At 40.5% G+C, this 25,402-nt stretch overlaps 1 protein-coding gene across 2 annotated transcripts in view; it reads right to left on the bottom strand.

Moving 5' to 3' along the window:
- Nucleotides 1–6,309: 6,309 nt before the first annotated feature.
- Nucleotides 6,310–25,402, bottom strand: part of nalcn (sodium leak channel, non-selective) — a 65,158-nt gene continuing 46,065 nt past the window's right edge. For both annotated transcript variants that reach the window (XM_034128756.1, XM_034128757.1), the window contains 29 exons: nucleotides 22,516–22,652; nucleotides 21,355–21,496; nucleotides 21,136–21,209; nucleotides 20,014–20,115; nucleotides 19,746–19,815; nucleotides 19,457–19,548; nucleotides 19,211–19,333; nucleotides 18,429–18,485; nucleotides 17,866–17,986; nucleotides 17,641–17,772; nucleotides 16,781–16,948; nucleotides 15,908–16,012; nucleotides 15,291–15,397; nucleotides 15,075–15,195; nucleotides 14,860–14,958; nucleotides 14,559–14,652; nucleotides 12,862–12,968; nucleotides 12,652–12,726; nucleotides 12,426–12,545; nucleotides 12,253–12,321; nucleotides 12,008–12,156; nucleotides 11,776–11,869; nucleotides 11,219–11,351; nucleotides 10,103–10,218; nucleotides 9,415–9,572; nucleotides 8,344–8,494; nucleotides 8,066–8,215; nucleotides 7,813–7,930; nucleotides 6,310–7,183 (listed from right to left, as the gene is read on the bottom strand). In XM_034128756.1, the coding sequence (XP_033984647.1) occupies nucleotides 7,041–7,183; nucleotides 7,813–7,930; nucleotides 8,066–8,215; nucleotides 8,344–8,494; nucleotides 9,415–9,572; nucleotides 10,103–10,218; nucleotides 11,219–11,351; nucleotides 11,776–11,869; nucleotides 12,008–12,156; nucleotides 12,253–12,321; nucleotides 12,426–12,545; nucleotides 12,652–12,726; nucleotides 12,862–12,968; nucleotides 14,559–14,652; nucleotides 14,860–14,958; nucleotides 15,075–15,195; nucleotides 15,291–15,397; nucleotides 15,908–16,012; nucleotides 16,781–16,948; nucleotides 17,641–17,772; nucleotides 17,866–17,986; nucleotides 18,429–18,485; nucleotides 19,211–19,333; nucleotides 19,457–19,548; nucleotides 19,746–19,815; nucleotides 20,014–20,115; nucleotides 21,136–21,209; nucleotides 21,355–21,496; nucleotides 22,516–22,652 (3,327 nt within the window). In that variant the 3' untranslated portion in view covers nucleotides 6,310–7,040. The remainder of the gene's footprint in view (nucleotides 7,184–7,812; nucleotides 7,931–8,065; nucleotides 8,216–8,343; nucleotides 8,495–9,414; nucleotides 9,573–10,102; nucleotides 10,219–11,218; nucleotides 11,352–11,775; nucleotides 11,870–12,007; nucleotides 12,157–12,252; nucleotides 12,322–12,425; nucleotides 12,546–12,651; nucleotides 12,727–12,861; nucleotides 12,969–14,558; nucleotides 14,653–14,859; nucleotides 14,959–15,074; nucleotides 15,196–15,290; nucleotides 15,398–15,907; nucleotides 16,013–16,780; nucleotides 16,949–17,640; nucleotides 17,773–17,865; nucleotides 17,987–18,428; nucleotides 18,486–19,210; nucleotides 19,334–19,456; nucleotides 19,549–19,745; nucleotides 19,816–20,013; nucleotides 20,116–21,135; nucleotides 21,210–21,354; nucleotides 21,497–22,515; nucleotides 22,653–25,402) is intronic.

Here is a 25,402-nt window from a genome sequence, read left to right as displayed (position 1 = left end):
TTAAAGAGTTTTCCTGCTTAATAATTCTTCAGTGATGCAAAGTTATAAAAACAAAAAAAATCCCAGAGGTGGAGCTAATTTCTTTGTCAATTCTAAGTACATAAACAAATATGGAAACTATTCAGAGCTAATCATATGCAACTGTCTGCTCAGTGTACTACAGACATCCTCATTATAAACCCTTTGGAAGATTAAACTTGCGAACAAATGGAGGCACAGGGAAGATTGTGTGTTTTTGTTGCAGTCAGAGGGACAGAAATGGAGGCAGTCTGAACTCCGGGATGCTTCTCACCCAGAGACCCGTACAACAAAAGCCTGCGTCTGCGCTCCAGTGAGTCTGGATCCCTTTGGCCTCCATTACACCCTACCACTGTCTTATATACAGTATGTACTAAGTTCGCAAACTTACACAACATTCTGTTAATCCTACAATTGTGGTATTGTGTGTGTTTGTGTCCACAGAGACAGACTCCCTGCGGAGCCACATCAGTAATAATGAATTGTGCGCAGAGTCAGACTGGAGAGGCCGGTTTCTGGCAGTGCTGAGGAGTACACTGTAACTTCATCCTCAACCATCTCAACAAACCATTTGATGGTACATTCACCAACTTGTTTGTTTTTAAAAGAGTGTATACGTTTTAATGATCTAGAAAAAGTGGGGTGTTAAGGTGTACTTTGATCATTTAAATTAGGTAACCAATTAAAACAGATGTTTCCGAAAAGATATTGTGACCAGACACTAAGGTGTTCCTGGCAAGTCCTGTCCTCTGTGTGAAATGAATTGCTGTGAAGTTGTCAAATATCTAAATCTTATTTTGAAATCAGATCTACACTGTCTTAAAAAATCCGAACTGTGCCAAGAAAAGCAGAAAGTAATCAGTAACATCATACAACCCATGAAAGACACTGATTTTCACTTTGATACTGTTTGATGTCGTTTGATTTTGTTTGTTTGCTTTTTAGCACACGTACCCACGTGTGAGCTGTGTGATGGTGCGGGCATGCATGCGCATACACGGCACACGAGTTAGAATTTCTGGAATCTGACAAAATGGAGTGTGACTGCAGAGCAGGGAAAGGTTATGTTTGGAAAAACAAACTATATGACAACAGCGTTCTCTTTTGATATTGTGATTGGCAATCTTCAAATGCAGCCAAACAAAGAGGAATAAAAAGAGAAAAACAAAGGAAAGGCAAAATTGAAGTTGTCAGTTTGTACCTGAGTTGTCCCAAACTATCCCATTCTGCAGCCAGTGGGGGTTTCTGTCAGTCGGCAGCAGACTTTACATTTCTCTGACTCTGTCACACTCATTCCATTTCCCTGTCTGGGCTTTTATACATCTCTTGGTCTGGGGCTTGAAAGGACTAGGTTGGACATGGAGAAAGGAAGGGGCAGATGACAAATACATATATTAAAATCATTCACAATTTCCAGAATAATTTGTGTGGGCAGGTGCGGCCTGAGTGAAATTAAAGGCAGTCTTTGATCTCAGTAGAATAAGAGACTACGTATGGATGCTTATTGAGCTGAGGAGGAAGCACGTTGTTCTTTTGTGTGAATGCACAATGTTCCAGCGCACAATGATAGAGACGGAGAGCCATTCTTCTTCAGCTTGACCTGAATGTAGCATTTGATGCCGGTTTCTATTTGTTTGTTTGCTAGAAACACTTTAATGGTTAAATACAAAAATCACCAGAAATACAGAGCAAAATGTTCGGGCATTTGTTCAGAGTTGGAAAAAATGGTTAGATAACAGATTTTGTTTCAAGTACGTGGAGTTTTCCTTGATCGTTCCTTTACAATGCTGCTTTTTCTGTCATTGTTAGTACATTACTTTGGAGTTCCTAATTTAAATGGCAGTGTGAATGCTTTGCTTCCTCATAATGTCATATCCATTTTCTGCTCCCTTGCTCGCAAACACCATATTCATGCACAATTTGACATAATGGCAGAGTTTAAAACATGAAATTATAAGGTAATGTCTCACCGAGGGCTATAATCACATTAAAGAATGCTTTCCCAGTGATCTGTAAGATTGCTCGCTGCAGTGAATTTTAATAGTTGGAGCATAGCACCCCCTGCAGGTGGGCATTATTCCTTGCTAATAATACCCTCAATGTTCGGACTGAAGTGGAGGCTCTTACACTTTCACTGCAATTACAGGCCTTTCTACTTTGATTGGTGGGTAATTGAATTGGTTTGAGCCCGTATGATTTCCTTCTGAATTTGCCACTCATATTCCTATCTTGGCTCCAGATCAGACAAAGCCTGTCTCCCAGTAATTAAAGACGCCAAAGCCAGGTGTAGAACTGGGTAACTAGGGAAGCATAGTCAGATGAATGGGACTGATTAGGTGTTTAGTGAAAATGAGATTTTCTGGCTCAAAGACAAAGTGCAGCCTCTCACTTGGTGCTCGGTGATCGGTGGGGTGGCAATTGACTGCTGTTGATGAGGTACATGAGGTAAAGGCCTGAAAAATGACTTTCTGCATTCATCACATTTACAAAGGAGCCACAGTGTCATAGTCTAAATATGAGCGATACAATTCAAGCATGAAACAGGCTTTTAAATTGAACTTATATGGAAATATAGAAGATGTTTGTTCTAATTAGGCAGAACACAGCGTGTCCCAGATCAGATGTGGATATTATGAAGCACAGAGAAAAACAGTAAAATTACAAATGTTAAATGTTTGTAGGATGGTGAGATTTTATTTGAGTATGAGTTTAAGCTGAGGCAGTTTCATCTCACCCTAATGCTTTAATGGGAATAACATACTATCCTACACGGCAGTTTAACCAATACTTATTTGAACATGTGTTCTTCAAGTTTGGGGAAAAAGCGCCAATTGTATGTATTTATTTAAAATGGGAAGTTTAAAGATATTTTTGGGGGTTTTGCTTTTGTTTGATAGGTAGAGATAGATAGACAGGACTCACAGGAGGAGACATGAAACAACATGCAGCAAAGTAAGCACACTTTCACTTTAAATCTGTTATTAACCAACACATAGAAGTGGGATTTTTTTTGGCATATTCAATATCAAGTGTATGAGGTCAAACAACTTTTTATTGGTGCTGAGTGAACAACAGCTGTGGCCAGGTCAAGGTCAGAATACTTTAAGCGATGGACGTTCGCCAATTGACTGAGTGGAAAATTAGAGTTTTTTTCTCCCTTCATTGAGACTGAAATGGATTTTAATCAACACATTATGCCAGTTGTTAATTGCTTTTGCCGCCTGCTGCTAAAATAATTTGCTACTTTTTTATTGTAGTAGTAGCCATCTGTTTCGAAACACAGGGACAGAATCAGGCCTAAACCCGGGGTGGATGTTGACATAAGATACAGGCGGCTAATTTGCACTGCCACCACCTTTATTATGAGGCTAAGAATGTGTGGGAAAGGAGGGAAAGACTCACAACAAGAATCTAAAATGGAGAGCAGAACAGTTGTCTTTAGAAAAACACATACAAAAAGGGCCTCCATGCATCTCACTTCATTATTTAGTCATACACTAAAACGATAAATGACTAGTCACTTCTGCTCAACTGTACCAGCCAGATAAACTGTGCTGCTTTTGAAATAGATGTCATCTTGGCCTTGAAGAACAAAGGCTTCCTTATGAGGCTCACCCTCTTTTAACCCCTGTCCGTGTCCCTTAATTGCTCTTAGCTGCAGACAGAAAGTGTCAATAGTGTCTCGAATGGACAATAGCCACGAGGGGCTCAGTGAGAGAAAGCTTTCACCCTGCTTCACCTCATATTTACTCTAATCAGTCTCACTGTTAAGGCACACATCAATGCTGGTACGGATGAGCAGAAAAAACACCTCTGCCCTTCTCTTTCGTCTGGACGCAGGTTTTCAACAGTTTTATGATTTACAGGCAACTTGTATTAGAGTGAAGGGGAGGGCTTATAATATGGCACCCCTTTTTGTGTTTCTATTATATGCAGCCATAGAAAAAAAAAAATAAAGTATTTCTTCACCGCAATGCTTTTGATACCGAAACATGCATTGACATAAGAATCAAAGTCAGTAGAGACGAATAGTAGCTGCAGCGGGGATGGTAAGATAATTAAGCAGAGAGTATTGTTTTTGCTTTAAGGAAAGTTATTGCAAATGGTCAGCTGAAAGTTAACCATATCATGAGAAATGAACCACTTACATCTCTGCCATTCAAAACAGCAAGCACTTTCACATTCAAAGGCAATCACACCTCATTTCCAATTAATAATCAGATAACATGGTCACAACGTCTCTGTGTGAACTCTCAGAGGGATAGATTCAGACTTTCTGGGGGAGGGTGACAAGTGTGCTCTCAATTATGACTGCTTTTCAAAACTTCTTCCTCCAGAACTAGTTTCTAATTAGCTGTGTGGAAAGCCATTAGCAACTGTGCTGGGGATGTACATTACAGTATGTGAAGCGTGTGTGCCTTTGCGTAAGAGTTTCTGCTCAGTGGCTCATGCAAACAGCTTTTGCAGTATTTGCATCCATGTGTGCGTATGAGTGTGTTGCTCTTGTACTGCACTATAGGCAAAGAAAGTACTTTATATGTCTATGTGATTTGGAGGCGACATCTCAACAGGAGGGGACCAAGCCATCAAAGCCATCATGTACTTTAATTACAGGTAATCTCGACTCACAGACACTCTTCTACTCCCTTCGCTCTTAAGAACTTCCTCCTCAATTACCAAAGTGCCTCAATTAGGCCCTAAATAAGCAGTGGACACGCACACGGGGGAGATGGGCAAATTACAATAGGGAGGGTAAAACAACAGGTCCTGTAGGAGCCGGTGTGATGCAAAGGCTATTAAAAGACAAAAAAGTGTTCTACCACGCAGGGTGAAAATGAAAAAAAATAGAAGAAGCCTTTTGATGAGCTATAGTTCTGAGCTAAGTGGAGCTTAAGAGGCGATAGTTGAGGAAAAAAAGAAGGAGAAAAGAGAAATTAAAGACAGTTGATTGGCAAGAAGGCTGATGTCACACTGTTTCCCTACAGGACCATATGTCGGGGGGGCCACTCAGTCATCGAGGGACCGGAATGTGTGAGTAAGTCATGATTTCTATAGAGCAAGTTGGCATCCCACAGGCTGCCGATTCTCTACTCTCTCTCTGCTTTCCCTCACATTCATTATCCAGCCAAACCCCATACACACTCCATCAACTGTGAAACTTAGCGGGCTTTTGAATGGACAAATGAAGACCCCGTCTCTTTTAATGGGCTAATTCTGTGTCTAACAAGGGCCCTTGTTAAGAAAAAATGCTTTCGGTGCAGCCGCCAGTCGAGTGCCTTGGTCAATTAGCTCAGATCCAACCCCCGGATGATTGTGTGATAAATTAACAAGAAGGGAATACATCATCAAGGAACACAGGGGATAAATGAGAGGCTAATACACACAGCTCTGTTTATGTTTGTTTGTTTGTTTGTGTGTGTGGTGGCGAGTACTCACAGCGCTTGTCCACTGGATCAACTACATTTCATTCTGACCCGGGCGCCTGGTTGCAAACTGAGCTCATCTAGGTTTGCAGGAGGCTGCTCAGCGGATGACAGGACTGCCATCGGGTCATCGCTGTGAAGGAGAGAAAGTGCTGGGCGCGGGGCGAGCAATGACTTAACAGCAGGAAAAGGCTGTACAATACATGGTAGTCAAAGGGGAAAAGTCTTGCACCTCAGCCTCAGATTTGATCCAATTCTACTTTGGTCACTTGGTTGTTATTTCTAGCAAAGAATGAAGTTGGGACAATACAGAAAAAGATGCTCAACAGCTCTCAGGGCAGCTCAGCATGTATCCAGGAGAGGGCAGTGTTATCCAGGGAAGGGATGAAGACTGCACTCAGTGTTTGATCTGAGCAGATGTGTGCGAGGAGAATCATTAAACAGCATCTGTCCACTCAATTACCCCCTTCGTTAGTCTAATCCCAGTTTTTTTTAAACTCATAAAGGGGTAATTAAATTCCCCATAAATTGAATCAGTGTGGAACAAGTCATAGTGAAGTCACATGATTTCTAAAGGACTTACTGGTGACCAAAGGAGCAGCTTTTAATATAGCGCAGGACACACAGAATGCTGTATGATCTATAAACTGCATGTGTAGGGAGGTAAACATTTAGCAAAAGATTTATATTTTGTACTAGAGCCGAAACTTTACCGGGAAAACAGTTTTAACCATATAGTTCAATATTTTGGATGAAAACTGTGTTTGTGTTCAGCATCAGTTGGGATTGAACTCAATTCTTTGTATAATGAAGTGTGGATGGTGAAGTTTGATATGCAAAGGAAATCAAATCTGACCACTATTTTGCTCATAAATGCCTGTATAGGCTTTTATTAGAATATTTGTATAATAGATTTATAATAATTTACAAAATATTTCATGTTTTGACTTTCACAAATACATAGAAGATTTGACTTTTAATTACATTCACAGTCATAAATCTAGAAGTTGCTTTAATGTGTTTTGGTCTACGAACAAGTATAAAGTGACTGTAAGAAAATTGATATTTATAAGAGTAATACTGAAGACCATGAAGAGACATGATCAGAAACATGGACTAAAACAGAAAGACAGAGATAAAGCATTGACATGATAGGACAACACACATTATTGTAGCTGCACCAACGTGATTACCGGATTTAAGAGTTTACATGAAACATCAGAACAGTAGAAAACGTTTAGAGCAGCAGCTTCTTGGTTTGTTTCATGAATGCAACATGTCCTTTCGTGTCTCAGGCTGCCATAACACCATGTGTGCCTGCGTAGAAAACCTCAGCAATCTTAATGAGTGGAAATCACAGAGGAAAAGTAATACCTAACATGGAGGTACAAAAATCCTCCCTGCATGTCAAAAAGGCTCCTCAGCGACAGTATCTGCACGCACAGCCATACTTTTTGGAGAGCTCTGAACCTGGATTAAAAACACATTAGAAAAAGTGTTGTTTTCAGGGGAGAGCAAGAGAAAATGAAACGACTTGAGTCAGCCAGCGAGCTTCCCGTCTCATCTGAAAAAAGCCGCAGGATGCGCTGCGCCTCTTCCTTAAATGTCGATGAGGTCGTCGCTGCTCTCGTCGCTCTCCACTGTCAGCTGACGGGTCCACCACTTCTTCACCTCCGACCCTGAAGAAGCCTCATCGTTGACAGGATTCATCTTGCACACTATGGACTTGACACTCGTGCGACCTGACACAACAAACACGAATAACAGAGATTACACAGTCTGAAATGTTCCTGTCACGTCAGCTTAAGTATTATTTTGTTCCCTCTCAGAATCAGAATTCTTTATTTATCCTGGGAGAAATTAGTTGTGTGCAACAGTTGCTCCACTTTGGAATATAAGATACATAAGAACATTATTAAAAAACAATAAAAAAAATATATAAACATAAAAAGTTAAAGTGAGAATGTGAAATACAAATAAAAGAATATATAAAATAAGTTAAAATAAATACTAGAGGGCCCTTGCCCCTTGCCATATATAACAGTTTGTTTTTAAGTGACCTGTTTAAAAATCCCCTTTCTGTGGGAGGCGTGTGGTGCAGTGGGTTGTGCGTTGGTGTTGGGATCAGGGGGTCACAGGTTAAAACCCCACTGCAGTCAGCATGTCATTGTGTCCCTGGGCAAGACACTTCAACCCAAATTGCTCCTGTGGGGATTGCCCACAGCATTGAGTATGTAAGTCGCTTTGGATAAAAGCGTCTAACAACTGACATGTAATGTAATATAAGGTCACATAAAGCTTCGCTCCAGTTCCCTTTAACAAAACATTCTCTGAGTTGCTTGCAATAGACAGTATGAAGCTCCATACACACCTGCAGGCAGCCGCCACTGTCCCAGCTTCCTCTGAGGTCTCCCCAGGTCTGAAGAGTCCTGCCTGTATCCTCCTCTGTCTGACAACGTGGGGCTCAGCAGCTGCTGGAGACCACTCATCTAAACAAAGCAGAGATATCCTTTGTTACACCACTGCGAGCGCACACCTGCAGGTTATATGATGCGCTTGCTGTACATCAAGCTGTGAGCATGTGTGAGTGTGTAAACAGGGCTGGTATGCATGTGGGGCTTTACCTCAGGCTGCGAGGGGTTGTCCGGGTTGTTGGTATTGTGGTCGTCACTCGGCAAGGTGGTCTCTATGCTGGGGGGGTTGAGGAAGCGGCTGAGCTCCTGCTGCTGGCTCTCTCTCAGGCTGTGGATGATGCTACACGACTGCTGCTGCTTCTGCAAGGGCATACGGACATATGTGGTCAGTGTGTGATGCTGTACTGCGGACTGTACTGTACATGTGTTTTTTGGAACTTCCCCTGGGAACGAGTTCATATTTGTGTGATTTCTGTGGAGAGACTTACCGCCCGGATGCGTTTCAGGCATTTCTTGAGCCACATGCGTATGGTCTGCTTGGCAACCTCTTCTTCAATGGTGTACTCCAACTGTTCCCTGGCCAACAGCTCCTCCAGCTGGAGAGACTTTCTAATGTCCACTGAGCGATAAGACAGCATGCTGTACACACATACAACACACCCCACACACACAGACACACAGCCAAAAGAGGGACATATTTAGTGGAATTAATTATGCTTTTCTAAAATCAAAGATTATCGGCGCCTTAAAGCGTAAACACTACTTACACATGTAAAGCTGTGGAAATCAAAAGTGAACAGAAGCGACAAGAACACTTCTAAAGCCTAAAATGATTGGATTTTATATGACTAACGCTACACTTTAAAACCCTAAATTATTTGTTTTCAGGGGCAATCAAGATAGTGAAGAAAATCAGTCCCCATTACTCTTTAGAAGCAGGTTTTCTCTGTGTTGTTTTTGACATTTTGACCATTTTATATGGATAAAATAGGTATAAATGTACATTAAAAAACGTGACTAGTAGAGAGTTACTGTAATATGTAATTAAAAACATTCAGTGAAGGAGGGTACGAGTGTGCTGCTCAGTATTAGCCATAGACTCTGAATAAGAAGTGGTTGCAGTCACTGTGATGTCAATCATTGGTTTGTGAACTACAGTTTTAATGGCCTGAGTTTGGCTTTTGCCGTATTTTCTTTTTTTTGTAAGCAGCAGTGACACTGAAAAACACTGAGGTAGATTTGTGTCAATCAGAAGATAGACACACTCCCAAGCATACACTGCTTTATTGTCTATTTTACTCTAAGTAGATCAACAATGTGCTACAGTAAGTGAACATACATTTGTATGTAAGACAATTGATTAAGTAATTAGTGGATTTGCCCCCTGCTTCATATTACAAAGAATGCCATTTTAAGATTTTTAATTCCACATAGGCTTCACTTTACACACCAGTGGGTTGGCGCCTGATATTGTCGTTACATTGGGTTATCTTAGTGGGTTGGCCTTAAACACTTCTACACTGTATCTACGTCAGGTGGTTGTGGTGTTGCATTGTCACCTGAGCACATCATGGAAGGTCACGTCCCCTCCACTGTGCAGGCGCTCCATCTCATAGCACATGTGTTTGAACAGCAGCTTGTCTTTGTCCAGGTCCACCTCCAGCCGGCCTCGGAGCAGTCGAAGCAGGAACTTCACCTTGGATGTGGGGATCAAACCCTGGGGAAACATCATGAAACAATTGGGTTATTCAAGGCAGTGGCCTGATTCAAGTCTATAATGCTGCATATTTTTAATTTACCAAAAATATATTACATTCAATTCTAAATATACTTTTAGATTTATGTTAAACTATTATTTTTCAATAATTTCCTGTTTTATTGTGTCCTTGAGGTTTAGTTATTTTCATGCATTGGTTATGGGATGTCAGACCATAGTTACAGCTTGTGACTCAGATACATATTGCTCTGCATGTTATAAGTGTACATGCTTCCACAAATAATTCATCAGAAAAGCCTACGGTACTTCCGGATGACATTATGGATGAATGACAGGGGGCCTACCTTTTTAATCCAGCACCCACTGTTATAATTACTTTTACTCCTATCACTCAATGCCACACTTCATTCCCTTCAGCCTTACTCATTAGCAATCAGCCTGCTTTTATTTTCTCTATATATTATCCTGTGCTCCAAGCCATTTGATCACCACCCTCTCTCCTCTGCGGTGTCCTATAGCTAATTTCTCACCTCCCGTTTGTCATCCACCATGTTCCAGATGATTTGGAAGTGCCTCAGGTCATTATAGCTCAGCAGCTGGTCCTCCTCAGTGGAGTAGAACAGAGAGAAGTTCTCCACGATGATGGCTGCAGCAAAAGCAAAAATATATTAAGGCTCACGGATGCAAATATTCAATGATAGCATTTCATTTTAATCTGCATACAGTAACCCGCAATTGTATAACAATGGATGCTAAATGTTCTGTCGCCATTTATAGCTCTAAATGTCTTTATGATGCCATGAGTCTGAGACTAAATGGATGTATCACAATAATGTCTTGATTGAAATCCAGACTAATAATAAAGCTGATAATAAGAGCCTAAGAAAAGGATAATTCATTTGACACCGTTTTTTCCACTCGATTCTCCAGCCTAGTTTTATTCATACAACAATCACTCGAGCTCTTCTTGCTTTTATCATCCATTGCTTCTTTTGTGTGTGACCTTAAGATATTTTTTTGTAAAGAAAGTGATCTTTGTAAAAGGTCAGTGGTGGTGCTCTCTTATTGTAATAAGTATCTGAGGGTTATGAGTCACCATCTGTGTCTTTCCAGTCAAGATTTCCACCCATACAAAAGAGTTATATACAGATACAGTCTACAAAACCAAATAATAGACTCTATAGAATATGATTTTCTTCCATGTCATTCTGCCTCTCTCCCTCTTCCTATGGTGGCCTCTGACGTTAGAAAGAAATAATAATTTCTGCATGATGGAGTTTGATCATTGCGTTGATAATAAGCTGCAATAAACGACATTATACTCTCTAGAGAAACCTTTTATTGTCTCTTTGGAGAGATGTCAAACCCCACAACTGTGTTTTATGAGCTGCAGTCTTGCGCAATAAAAAGCCGTATGAAAGAGCCCTTGCTGTTTGTTTGCTTCCAGAAGTTTGTCATCCTTTTGAATTGCTTTCAGGCAGGCACACAGTTTTGTGCCCAAGCTGAATGCAAGGCCCTATAATATGGGGGTAAACAGATTTGGTGCACAAAATAATAATAATAATACATTCCATTTATATAGCGCTTTTCCTGGTGTTCAAAGGGCTTAACATGATATCAATACAAGTATATCTACACGCACTGACCTACGAGTAGGTTGAGCATGATGTAGGCTATAATGACGTAGAAAGAGCAGAAGTAGATAAGCGCTCCAGCGTAGTTTCCACAGTCAGTCTCCCAGTAGCGATGTTTATCGGGGGTGCAGAATGGGGCCTGCACCTGGGGACAGGGAAATAAAACATAAATAATAAATCATACCAAATGCTTCCTGAAATGTCACGGCAAATGGTTTGGTTTCACCAAAGTTACAACAGAAACATAGAGTGATATATCTTGCCATGCAGACAGCCATGTCAGCAGTTTTGGGTTATTACTTTGCTAAAGAGTAGTTATGGGGGAAACGGCTGACAGTGCGGTCTGTGGAGTATCTCACATTTTATGTACAACTGGGAGTAACCAGAGTAACTGTATTTTATTTTTGCTGTGAGAACTACATAGAAAAATCGATTGGCCCCCATTGTATTGAGGTAGCGGCAGAAAATTGAGGTGAAGCGACCCTTGCATCGCAATATATAATGTTAACAATTTACAGTTTTGTTCATGTGTGTGTGGGTTTGTGTGCTGGATCTACAGCTCATCTTACCATACAGTCGTGCATGATTTTGTTCCAATCTTCCCCTGTGACAATACGGAAGAGAACGGTGATAGCCTTCCCGGCTGTGGAGAAGTTGGCATGCCTGCGATGAGGGAAGACAGAATCAGATAACTCTATAAGGACTAGTTTTTACTTTATCTACTGCATACAGCATGTAGTGCTCTTCAGGGGGAACAAGCATAATGAGGGTCTGGTCGATAAACAGAAGATCCATCTTTACCGGTTGATGTTCTCTCCATATTTGACAGTGCCAAAGAGCACAACGCCAGCAAATGCGTAGCAGAGGAGGAGGAGGAACATGCCCACGATAATGAAGAAGCTCTTGTACATGCTGACCACCACCGTCAACAGCAGCATCTTCAGAGTCACCTTTATTTATCACATACAGGCACACATATTTATTAGTATATTTTTGTTGATAAAATACACATTATCTTTTGGAGTTGTATTTGCTAAAATACTTACATGCTTCCCACATATTGTAAAGAATCTGAAGACGATCACACATGTGCCCATCATGTAGGTGTATGCATTCTAGAGGGGGAAATAATTAGTTATTTGTGTAGTATTAGCTGAAAATACTTAACATTGATTGCATTTTTGGAATGTCCCGTTAATGTGACAGCAATTTGTCTAACCAGTAAGGAAAAGTGCAGGACTATCCAGATGACGCCCAAGACTGTGACCAGCAGGTCATAGCGATTCCTTCTGCTCTGCCAGTAACCCGCTGGAGACATGGCTATCAGCTTCATGGTCACCTGGGTAACCACAGCAACACAAAGTCATCAGACAGACGTCTATTCCCAGAGGACGCAAGTATGGTCAAACGTTAAAACTGATGTATGAGTAGAAAAAAGAGCTCACCTCCAGTACAAAAATAAGGGTGAAGACCACTGACAAGGTGGCAAGGGGAAATGTTGCGTCACCTTTAACATCCCACTGTAACAAAAGCAGATTAACACATATTATATGTGTTTGGCAGCTTGCTTAAACTTGTCATTCAAAATAAATCAGTCATAGAAAAAAGGAAAAGTGAATAACACATTTACATAATATAATGACATGAGGCATTACCTTGACTGAAAGAAGCACCGACTGTGCCAGCACTAGAACAGCAATGCCCCGTTTAAAGAAGGGGTGTTGAGTAATGTCATACATCTTGGCCCGAAACCCCCCGTTTTCTGTCAAGCAGATAAAAGACCAGAGCATTTTCAGCATTAACATTCAGTCAGCATGGGACTCTTTGACAGAGTAAGTGATCAAATTCATACATCTGAAAAGTCAGCTGATGCTTTATTTTGTGGTGGTACCCCTTAGTCTCCTGCAGATGGCACTAATGGACTGTTTGTGTGTTCCTTTTACACAAAATTGTGTCGCAGGGTTCAAATGCATTTATATATGTAGATGGTTTGTATCAAGAAAAAGGTTTTAAAAAAAACTAACAATCACAGTGAAAATGTACCTTTATATTGTTAGTAGTTACTGTAACATTACTGGCCTACTCTGTATTTCAGCTCCTAAAACAAAAATGTAGCTTAAACAGAAGATGGGCCCATTAGGAAACTGAAGCTTGTTTTAAAAATGAATGAGATGGAACTAATGGGATTGGCTATTACTGAAGGCCAACCTTACTTTACCTAATGATACTATATTGTATTTGCCCGAGGAGGAATATCACTGCTCTACAGCTTTCCAAAATTGCATTTCCCCTTTCAAATGCACTTTCTTAATCTTATGCTTATTTCATGTGTCAGCATTATATCTTTGAATTTGTTTTTTTTACCATTGTCACAACAAATCTTTGTTACAACTGTCCCTTGTGTCCACATCATAGCAGAGAATTGAATATCTAATGGACATGAAGTACACGTTTAAGAATGTTACATCCAGTGGCAGCCTCCATGATTGAATATGACATGAAATAAGGTTTGAAATGAAATGAAATGACTCCAGAGCATAGAAACAATTCTTGCAAGTACTTTGATTAGAACCGTGTGAGTAAAGGCCGCCTCAGTGCTGTAATGATCTGCCAGTAGTGAGTGAGTGGAGCCAGAGCAGAGGGCCTCTGGATGTGGATCAAAGTCAGCTAGATACTGCTGGAGTCAGCAGCACTGCTACTAGAACTAAAGCCATTGATTTTCTGTTAGTTCTCAACTGTACTAACAAGCGTTTTCCCACACAGCCTCCAGGGCAATGCAACTATTCTCACGACTCTATTCACAGGAGGAAAAACAACAGTGTAAATGCTCATTATTCCTGTGTTCCAATTTAATTGCTAGCAAGATAAGAGTTTGAGTCTGTGGCAAATATTGGTTGTAGTGTTTTTAGCTCTTGAACTGTAACTTTAAGTGTATTCAACTTTCATGCTCGTCTGTATATCCAGTGTGGAAGAAAACTGGTAGTATATTTTAACATGTAAAATGTTGATACATTCAGTGACGAGGGCTGTGACATTTATGATTCAGTGTCTGGTATATCCGCGTTATCGGTCTTCCTGTTCCGTTTTTTTATTACTGCTGCTAGTCATCATTTGGGTGTCTTGATTAATCCTCCAAGGCATCAATCCTCGATGAAAAACAAGGACTATTAAATATGGATTAATCATGAAAGTGCTGCTAAACAATGCAAAGGCACACCACACGATCAATCAGGGAACATGACAAAGACGTGACTTTCATACTTTGGCTTACATTATACTCTGTCACTGATTTGTTTTACAGAATTTAAACCGTTTGGTGTATATCTTTGTGTGTTATCTTGTGTGTGAGCACCTGGGCGGGGGGGCAGGTGGAGAGGTTGGGCGATTTTCAGTCGGCTCTTCATATCCTCCCATCTCCTTTGGTCCACTGTTAGGAGAGCAGTGCCCTGGTGGTGGGAGACACACATTTTGAATACTGAAGCAGGTGTTTTTGCTAGCTTGGTGGTCTAAAATGAATACAATGTAACTGTTGCATCAACGTTGCACTTTCATGTCTTGTTGTTTAGTCTTGTTACTGCAACATAAAGAGGAAAAAAACACCTGCAAAGTAATCTTAAAACCTAGGGATCTGTATCTTTATAAATGCCTCTCACCTTATTCTCGTTGAAGTTTGCAATAACGACGCCCACAAACAGAGTGAGTCCAATCATGCATCCCAGAAACACAAAGACATGGATGTAGATGCCATGGATCTGCAGAAATAGAGGTATTATAACTGTCACAGTGTCCTTATAAAATAGAAGTCAGATGTAAAAAGAGCACTTTGATGGCGGTGATTTAAAAGTCAAAGTAACAAGAGGTTCAGTACCGGTCCAACTCTGTGAATTATGACATCTCGGACCTCCACCCAGCCTTTGAGGGACAGCACTTCAAACAGAGCCAACATGGCATTTCCCACATTGTCAAAGTTAAAATTACGAGGGTTGGCCCTGGGGAAGGACAGAGTGGACACATCAATCATTGGCTGAAGAAAAACAACCATAAATCAGGCAGTAATAAAAGAAAAGGAAGCAATAAGTCATACCAAACTCTTGGTACCCAGAAACCGGGCTTCTTCTCTCCAGGCCTTAGCTTCAAGTTGAGGTTCTTGGAAACGCTGACATTTATCCGGAATATACCGTGGCAATCGTCCTATTATCAACAGGAAGCACACGACAAGTAAAAGAGGTGGCTGTTAGTGAGGTGCTTTACGATAAATGTTGTATGAAAACTTAAACAATTAATTTAGCAACAAACCATCTTATAATATAACAATAACACTGGATAGTATTTTTTTTATTATTCATAAGTGGCGTTAATAAGAAGCCCTCATCTTAAACAATTAAAAAGTCATAACATTTTACAGGTTATATGTTTCTCTATTGATGTATAAGTTAATGGATAAAATACAATTTCTCAACATAAATCTTGGTGAGTACAATGATTATTAGTAGGAACAATAGCCAAAATAAAAAATAATAACATGTAGAGACTTGTTTGAGCAAGTGGTTTTCTATATAATAATATATATAATATGGCATATGCTAAAAGGAGTATATAAAAGGAACCACTGGAATATTGATTTGACTTGGAAATCCCTTTTATTTACTCAGCAGGCAATGAGAGGGGGATTTAGTGAGGAGATTATGTTTCTTGCTATACCCGAACATGGATATGGGGGTCGTTGCACTTTGCAAGCTTTCCGGCGAACAGTTGAACTCCAAAGCTTGCGAACACCAGCATCAGTGTGAGGAGCAGAATGGAAACCTGCAAGAGAATCGATCAAGAGTTTAAGGCAGACAGTTCAACATAATTATAAACCTGTGAGATTAGAGAGCAGGATAAGGATGTCAGACAGCAACATGTAGAGACTTCTGATGTGAAAATCCAAGTCAGACCTGGGGAGAATCAGTAATTACTGGAGGCTTCTGATAATATAATAACATCACAGGTAGGCAAAGCAAAAGGTAATCAAAACCCAGAAATGTCCGGGAATGTGATAACAACATCAGCAGAATCCAATAAAGAGGAATAAGATGCTAGTGTACAAATTCCGGTTGTATTTTTACATGTTTTAAGCCGTGTACTACAAATCATAAACCCTTTGCTGCCGGACATTTTCAAAAATATGTATTTTTTTACAAATATTTTTACAGTTTTAAAGTGTTGGATTCAAGCATCTTCATTGGAAGTTTAATAAAATACTGCACCGAAATAAACTACCTGCTAGACAATGGAAACACAGGTATGTTTCAAATCATTTCCTTAAGTTTTCTCTTGATTGAGTGGTCAGAAGTAAGCTAAAGATGGACAAGACTGAGCTATGTTTATGCAAATTCATCTGCAAATGTCAGTAGTGCATATCAATAGAGAACATTGTTTTTTTAAATTATTAACATAAATCTCGCTTCTAAGATTTAAATATTGTAATGCAAAGATGTACAAAAAAAACTAAACATTAAAAGCTTTTTTTTTTATTATATATGCACTATTTGACCGCACACAAGTGGAAAGCGTACATAGCTAACCACTAACCAGCAGAATCTCCTTGAATCCTTTGATGACCTCCCGTACCACCTTCCTCATCTGGGGCACCAGCTTGAAGATCCTGAGCGGGCGCAGGCTGCGCAGCATCATCAGCAGCTGAGCCCCCGACTCAGGAGGGACGTCAGTGGGCAGCCAGCACAGAAAGATCAGACTCACCTACAGAGAGACACAGCAAGGACAGCCATGAGGGTGAGTGGAAAGAAATAATGTTACAGACCGTGCAGTGTGTTCATGCAACAGGTTCACCATTTGATTTACATCAGAGGCAGTTTTAGACCAAATTAACCGGGGGGGCCGTGCTGGGGCCAGTGATATTATGAGAGAGGGGCACATTTAGTGTGGGACATTTGAGACAAAGACAGTGATCAAGATATTTAACAATTTTAGCGTATATAAAGTCATAGTACAACAACTAAAAAATAAAAAAAAAACATGCTGGTATTTTGTTTCAGTAACATCATTTTGGTTACATAGACTTATCTTTCTGAGGGGGGCCAAGCCCAATGTTAAGGGGGGGCTGACCCCTGTTGGCCCCCTTCATAGAACCGCCCATGATTTATGTCAAAAACTTTACAATTTTCCAATTCCCTTATCAGAACCAACCATGAGACATGTTCTACTGCAACCCCACTGAACAATATACTAAAGTTTAAACCGTCTTTTGAATAAACCACATGTAAATTACAGACATTTCAGAAATCCAAGAACATTATAAACAGGATGACAGTGAGGTCACAAAACTGCTGTTATTTACATAATAATAGTTCTCAGCTATTATTGAAAAAGGAAAAAAAGACTTGTGCTTAAAGAGCTTTTCCGAGGGGTTTATATCGGATGAGTTTTCTCACGAGATAGATGAAGATGTCCATGACTCCTCCGAAGTCTCTGATGACGGCTGTGGGGGTGAAGAACAGACCGTCGGCCATGATCTTCAGGTTGAGCTCGATGCTCATAAAGATCACAAACACGTACTCCCCGATCTGAAACAGAGGGCATGGATGTATCAACAATCTGTCCAATTATGAATCTGCTCGCTTGCTCATGCAGCCATTGATCCATCTGCTTTGTATTACCTGCAGTGAAGGGGCATGCATGACCCTGGTGAAGGGTGATTCAAACATCATAGAGATGCAGGAGCAGATGGTGACAACAATCATAACCCAGTCCAAATAGGTGACGAGGCCCAGGAGATCGCTGCAGACACACACACATTAACATTTAGAGAAATAGTATATTCACTGTAAGTAGGTCAAGAAAGATATTTGGTTTGCAAACCAGCAAATACTCAGGGATAATACAAAAAAGAGAGAAGAGGAATCTGTGTGTGTGTGTGTGAGCAGCCCGTCTCTCCTACAGAAAGATGTCAGTGAAAATCCCCCGGCGCCAAACAGTATCTGATACAAAGGACTGCCTCTCACTTTAATGATCAGACCCTGCGCTCGGCTGGATTACGATCAGGTTGCATAATGGGTGAAATCTATTTCACAGCGCTCCACTTCACAATTTTCATTCCTTACCACCAGTTTTTGGCAAGCACAACAGGCAGGTAATAAGGTGCAGAATTAATAAGTATTCCACTGTTGTAGAATGAACAGATCAATAAAGAGTGAAGGAATCAATAAGTCATCACACTTACTACAGCTGGTGGTAGTTGGTGTTCTTCACTGCTCCTGTAATGGGGTCTGTTTTGGATCTAGATATGAATTCATACAAATGAAATAACATTTCAACATTTCGACAGAAACAAGACATTAATCATTTTTGCCCGTATGCTGCAAATTAAACAAAGCAACAATTGGTACAACAGAGAGTTTACAGATTTTTTTCCTGAATAGCTTAAAGGGGACCTATCATGCAAAATGCACTTTTGTACGTCTTTTATACATGAATATGTGTCCCCGGTGTTCCAGGGAACTCACCAAGTGTCAGAAAACACAACCCTCTCTATTTTCCTCCATACCCAAATCTCTAAAAAAGGGGCTGCAACGGATCTGATAAAAACTGATCCAGATTTGAACACTGTCCTGACGTCAGGACAGTGGCACTACGGCTATTGGGCCAACTCCACCAATCAGGAGGAGACAGCCACGGCCATTGCCGTTCGAAAGCGCTGGAGACGCTGTAGTACATATGCCAGGCCTGTAGGTGGTGCTGTTCTCACTGAATCTGCCCTTGCAAACACAGAGCTAAAAAATGTCAAATTGAGCAAAATGAGGCATGGCTAAAATGCATGATCTGTTTGGTATTTTGAAAAAAAAAAAGTATAAATATGCCTTATACTGTATAGGTATGGTCCTATACTATATTATTCAAATATAGCATGATAGGTCCACTTTAAGTCCAATTTGTTACCATTTTGGGCCAGGAAACACTATCAATAGAATCTTAGAACATATAAAGATAATATGCTGATCTTACGCATTGAAGCGAGCTCGGACAATCATCCTGCAAAAGTTCCTGAAGCGGTGCTCCCGCCCCACGATGAAGAGAGGCTTATCAAAGTAAGGATGATTTTCCCTCAATTCCTCTTCCTGGACTTTTCTACACAGAGATGAGACAAAGACCATAAGTAGGTTAAAAACAAGTAGTGAATGCACAACATACTTTCCTTTAATCAGAATCTTTCTTTACAGGGTGATAGTGTGTCAAAGTGTGTGAGAATACCTTTTCATCTCTGCTTGTTCTTTCTTTTCTTGGATCATCTTGATCTCACTGTCTTCTCTCTGTGCATTACGATAGCGAACTGTACTAGAATGCTGGAGAAATAAAAGAGACAATACATGCATTTTTGTTTGAATTATGATGAATATTGGTAGTTTTAATAAACAACAAAAGGTGTGATTAAGAAACACTATTCTGAGAACATACTGTACAAGCACACAGTACAATGTGTCAGGATGTGTGTGTGTGTGTGTGTGTGTGTGTGTGTGTGTGTGTGTGTGTGTGTGCTCACATCCTGGGTGAGTGTCTCCAGCGACTTCCCTCGGCTGATCCTCTGACTAGTGGATCCATGTCTCAGAGATCTGCAGATAAAAAAGAGCATACAGCTGAACAAAGAACTGTGCAGGTGTGTAAGATTGCAGTTGCATGCATTTGTGTGTGTGTGTGTGTGTGTGTGTGTGTGTGTGTGTGTGTGTGTGTGTGTGTGTGTGTGTGTGTGTGTGTGTGTGTGTGTGTGTGTGTGTGTGTGTGTGTGTGTGTGTGTGTGTGTGTGGTCAGACCTGCGCTCCTGCCGAATGTGATGCTGGACACTGAGTATGGAGCGTTCTTTAAGTGGCTGGCCTTCAATAGATCCACTTAGCATACGCTGTGTGGTACAAGCCCTGTGAAACACAAACACAATTTTACTCAATAAAGTGAAGATTACAATACATTCAGTGTGTGAGGTCACCAGCTGGCAACCATACACACAGCTGCTCCATCCTCCCACCTGAGGAGCCATCTTCAACCATCGTGATTCTGGGCCCATGTGAGCGGCCATCCAGACTGTTACTTTGGAACAGTTTCCAATCATTCTATTAGTCAGTGTGTTTGTCTGTGTGTGTGTGTGGGCTCTCCAGTCATGTACCAGAACATATCTAATGACACTGTGGGCACTGGCAGCGCTTGTACTTTAATCATTTACGAAGACTCTGAGAGATTACTTGTTTATTGGCAGTAAGTATGCACGAGTGTATGTTGGACTGTGTATGTGTTTGCCTATATCGGTGCAGCTCTGAGCCTAACTGTGTGTTTGTGTGGAAGATGGCAGGCCAGACAGGACGTGTTATGACTACTGATATGGTGTCTATCTTTCAGACGGACTGGATAAAGGAGGGGGGAGAGAGTGAGCCAGATTGGACATGGTGCCGGCAAGCTAATCTACATTTAGTGCCAGCTCTGCCATGCTGAACAGCAAATTATCCATTTACCTCATTGCGACAGTAAATGAGTCTGAAGAGGGTCTGTGTGTGTGTCTTCTTGTGTGTGTGTGACACAGAGAGGGAAGAATGAACAAAGCCTGAGTGCTGTTAAAGCATTGTATAGCTACATAATATTATATGCATGCATGTATAATATTCGTTTCACCCACATTAGGAAGTATTTCATGGTAGGGATGATGCATACACATCTAGCTGGGGTCTCCAAGGATGGTGTCAATCCAAAATCTTATGATCTCCTGAGTTATGACCACATTGAAAGGTGGAGCAGGAAAATGTAATAAAAAGCTGCCCTGAATACGCATTGAACTACAGCCACTGAAATGTTATTTTAATTGAACCAAATGCAGCTCACTTCTAAGGTAGAAGTCGTTAGACCTGCAAATCACTTTAACAATGCTGGGGGCTATAGACGGGTCTTACCGTAGGATTTTATTTATCGTATTTTCTTTTTCCAGGAGGTTACGAGCGCGGATACTAAATATTGACCTGCGAAGCTGAAAGAGCACAAAGTGAAAGTCCATCAGTTGATAGTTTGTTACTGTAGTGTACCATCCAAAAACACAACAGACACAAAACTATTTCAACTTATTGTTGTGTTTGTTTGTTTGTGTAAGTTAGAGAACAAGTGTGTGGAAGTACCTTTTGGTCGATATACTTGTTGTCTTCAATGGCTGAGCGTTTGGAGTGGTCACAAGAGGAGGATGATGCAGAGGGGAGACGCCGGAACAAACAACTGTTGTCCTGCTGTTGACGATCAATGAACTGCTTCATAAAACTCTCCCTAAGGTACACAAAAAATACAGCACACACACAGGCACGATGAATTGTATGGCATTGTTTCCTACTTAAGAGCTCGATATGCTTAAACATGAAGAAATTACCACATTATATTATAAAAAAAAACTATAATGGTGCAAATTGATATCATATATTGTAGCAGAAGCTTTCTGACACAAAATTGGTTACTATTTTTTAGGTGCAAATCTGAAATATTTGTCAGTATGTTAGATTCTGCTGAAAAATGGTGGCAACATCGACACTTTTAAAATGCTCAAGTCACAGTCTTGTTCTCACAAACTACTACTGTTCAATTTGATGAGCCAGTCTTTCTTCTGTTAGGGCTAATAAAAAAGTTAACAGATAAGTGCCAACATTTTGTCTTTTTATTGGTTTCGTCAAGCTTCATTTAAAAGAGTAATCCAACTTTGTTTAAAGGGGACCTATCATGCAAAATGCACTTTTGTACGTCTTTTATACATGAATATGTGTCCCCGGTGTTCCAGGGAACTCACCAAGTGTCAGAAAACACAACCCTCTCTATTTTCCTCCATACCCAAATCTCTAAAAAAGGGGCTGCAACGGATCTGATAAAAACTGATCCAGATTTGAACACTGTCCTGACGTCAGGACAGTGGCGCTACGGCTATTGGGCCAACTCCACCAATCAGGAGGAGACAACCACGACATTGCCGTTCGAAAGCGCTGGAGACGTTGTAGTACATATGTCAGGCCTCTAGATGGTGCTGTTGCTCACAGAATCAACCCTTGCTAAAACAGATCTAAAAAATGTGAAATTGAGCAAAATGAGGCATGGCTAAAATGCATGATCTGTTTGGTATTTTGAAAAAAAAAAAAAGTATAAATATGCCTTATATAGGTATGGTCCTACACTATATTATTCAAATATAGCATGATAGGTCCACTTTAATTAAACTGGCACTCATACTGTTATGTTATATTTCAACTTGAGTCATCCCAAAAGTATGAGCTGCATACGTTCATTTGTCTGTGACTGCGTACCTTATCCTGGGCACGGTGAAATCAGACGGGAGCTTGGAGATCTGCACCATCTGAGGTCTGTTGGGGAACTTCTCAAAGATCCTGAGGCGTAGAGGGAGCTTCTCTTTGGTGTCAGCATTGGCTTCACTTTGCTTGAGCTAAAAGAGGGGGCGAGAGAATCAGTTCAGGCACAGCACTGCAAGACAAGACACTGTTGAAAGGGAAAGTCAGCCACTTGATGTGAATGAAGAAGAGATTACAACAGGATACAAAAGGAAATAAGGACACTGTCACTTTGTGTTTGGGAAGTTAGGGATTTTTGAGAACTGCATGAAGTAACCATTGGTATTTATGGAGAAATATGCTTGAGTCTAAGCCTGGTAATGCATGAGACAACTGTGAAATGCAGATTTTATTCGAGGATGTAGGAGTGTAGCTTTATGTTTCTGCCTGATGGTGGCAGCAACACACTTACCTACAACACACACAGCAAATACAGTACAGACAACCACATTTAGGATGAGATCCCACTTACTTTTAGAAAAGAATGGAGAAGGCAACAAAAGAAAAAGGAAAGATTACTTTGGAGTGGTTAATGGAGAAAAGAAAAGGTAGCGACAGTTGGAATAATGTGCATGGGTGCAGGCACAGGTTGGAGAAATAAAAAGACGACAAAAGAAATGAAACCAATTATTTCCTTTTAATTACATATGAGGGAGGCTGATTGAAATCCCCTGCAGGTATTCTCTGTCTGGGTGCCGGGAGATAACCTCTGATGCAGAGCAGACTAGGCTTGGAAATAAAATGCATTTGGGGCAACGGTGAGTGGCATCTTATCATTCAGAGCAGGAGACCGCTGTGGAACATATTGCCTGTGCTCGGTGGTGAATATTTCTCCGTCAGTCATGCCGTTTGTCTGCCTGCCTGTCTACCAATGCAGACGTCTCTCCACGCTGTTCGTGTGTATTGGTATTTCTGTCTGCGCTTGTCTGACTGTGAGCACCGGAATGACTGGAACAGCCCCTTGTATCTGCGGGATAACAGCCGGTGGGAAGGAGAGACCCGACAAAGGAGGGGATGGAAATCTGTCTATCCGTTTTCTTTTTCTAGCAGACTAAAATGTGGGAGATGCTTTTTTATCCTGAGTGGGTGAGAAGTGAGTGGCATACTGTGAAGATGGAATTATGTACCAGCAGTTGCTTGCCTAGCTTTTCTGTCTATACTATGTCTCCCAAGATAGACAGGAAAGAAAAAGGCAGAAACAGAGAGAAACTGAGCATGAGCCTAAAAAAAAGTAAAAGAGAAATGCAGAAGAAAATAAAGTATGAGACTAAACTCAAAGGATGATTACATATAGACATGTAGATTATAGTTTTAATATGACTTAAAGCAATGAACAAAACACCACCTTACACTATATCTGCTTCAGCAGTGTGGTATTGAAAATAAAAACGAGTGGAGCAAAATATTGAGCTTCTTTCCAGTGCTGCAGTTCTCCGGCTGAAACTTGCAGAAAGTGCTGCAGTCATCTCAAAATAGTACCTGCACATTATGTTGCTGAATTCCCAGCAAGCAGAACACACACAAACAAGAATGCACACATGCAGTGCAGGATGTATATGGACCATGCTATTCCCAAAGGTCCTAATCAATTGGGCCAACTCAGCGAAATGTTCAGTTTAGCCAAGTCTCTACACCCTTATCTGCAGCAGTATCCCATTACAGCAAAAACTTTCTGTGCCATGTATTGTCCTTTGTTGATCTATGTCTTCATCTCCAACTCTCAGAAGATTGTGTTCTTCCCCACCACAGTAAGCATCTTTCCACATCTCTTTATGAAAGAATCTTATTTTCAACTTCCGATTGTTCAAAACCGTCTTCATCACCCATCCTTCCTTCCTTTCTATTTTCCCAAAAGAGGAGAAAGAGGATCTGCGGGGAGAGGAACAGACTAAACATTTAAAAAATAATTGCTATTCAAATATATAAAAATGTGTAGCGTAGGTGTTGCATTATATTCACTGTAAGTCAATATAATTGTTTATGTATTTGTATACTGCATCTAGGGACCAACCAACTACCATGAAGTCAATTTCATTTCAATTTACCATGGGGAAATAAATTAGAATCCACTGTTCCATGGAACATTTAGAATATCTTTTTAGGTAGGATTGCTATTGCACTTTAGAATGCTAATTTCTGAATGTTTGTCTGCTACAAAACCAAAGTTTAGTTTCCTCTATTATTGACGCAGTGTAAACCTGTAAAATATTTACCTGTTGAGAAAATGCACTAGTAAGGTACTATAGATAACCATTAACTGTACACGCTAACACATTGGGCCTTCTGTCTGGTCAATACATAGGATCAATAGAGCACACATGGAAGAACTCAGGAACAGAGCACTTACCAGAAAAAAATCTATTATCTATTGACTTTTGGTTTGAGGTGTTGCTGTATTATAGAAGATCATTTACTTTCTCCTTTACACATGACAATATTTTAAATTATGTAGATGCACATCTGTGTAATTAAATGCACCCAGCATATTTCTATATGTCAATGTAATTAAAGTGGCTGTAATCAATATGTTTGTAGGAGCAAAGGATCACTAATTATAGCCTACGTATGTGAAAGGTATCACTTGTGGCAATGAACACACGAAGAGAGTATATTGGACTTTCAAGAGCCAGGGGGACACAAACAATGCTAATGTTGCTCTGTATTTGATAGATGTGTGATAAGGCAACTTTGCTAAAGGGTTTGCCTTCATCAATGTGTGGCAAAACAAATCAGTTGTTCCACATTTGAGTGGATAAGCACTTTTCCTGAGTGTGTTTGCGAGTGTGTGTGTTTGTGTTTTTTAGGGGAAATGCCGGTGTTTCTCTATATGTCACAGTGAATGGTT

Source organism: Trematomus bernacchii, unplaced genomic scaffold (assembly GCF_902827165.1).
Source record: "Trematomus bernacchii unplaced genomic scaffold, fTreBer1.1, whole genome shotgun sequence".
NCBI lineage: Eukaryota > Metazoa > Chordata > Actinopteri > Perciformes > Nototheniidae > Trematomus > Trematomus bernacchii.
The sequence above is the reverse complement of the archived record's forward strand: the minus strand, read 5'-3'. Positions and strand labels throughout refer to the sequence as shown.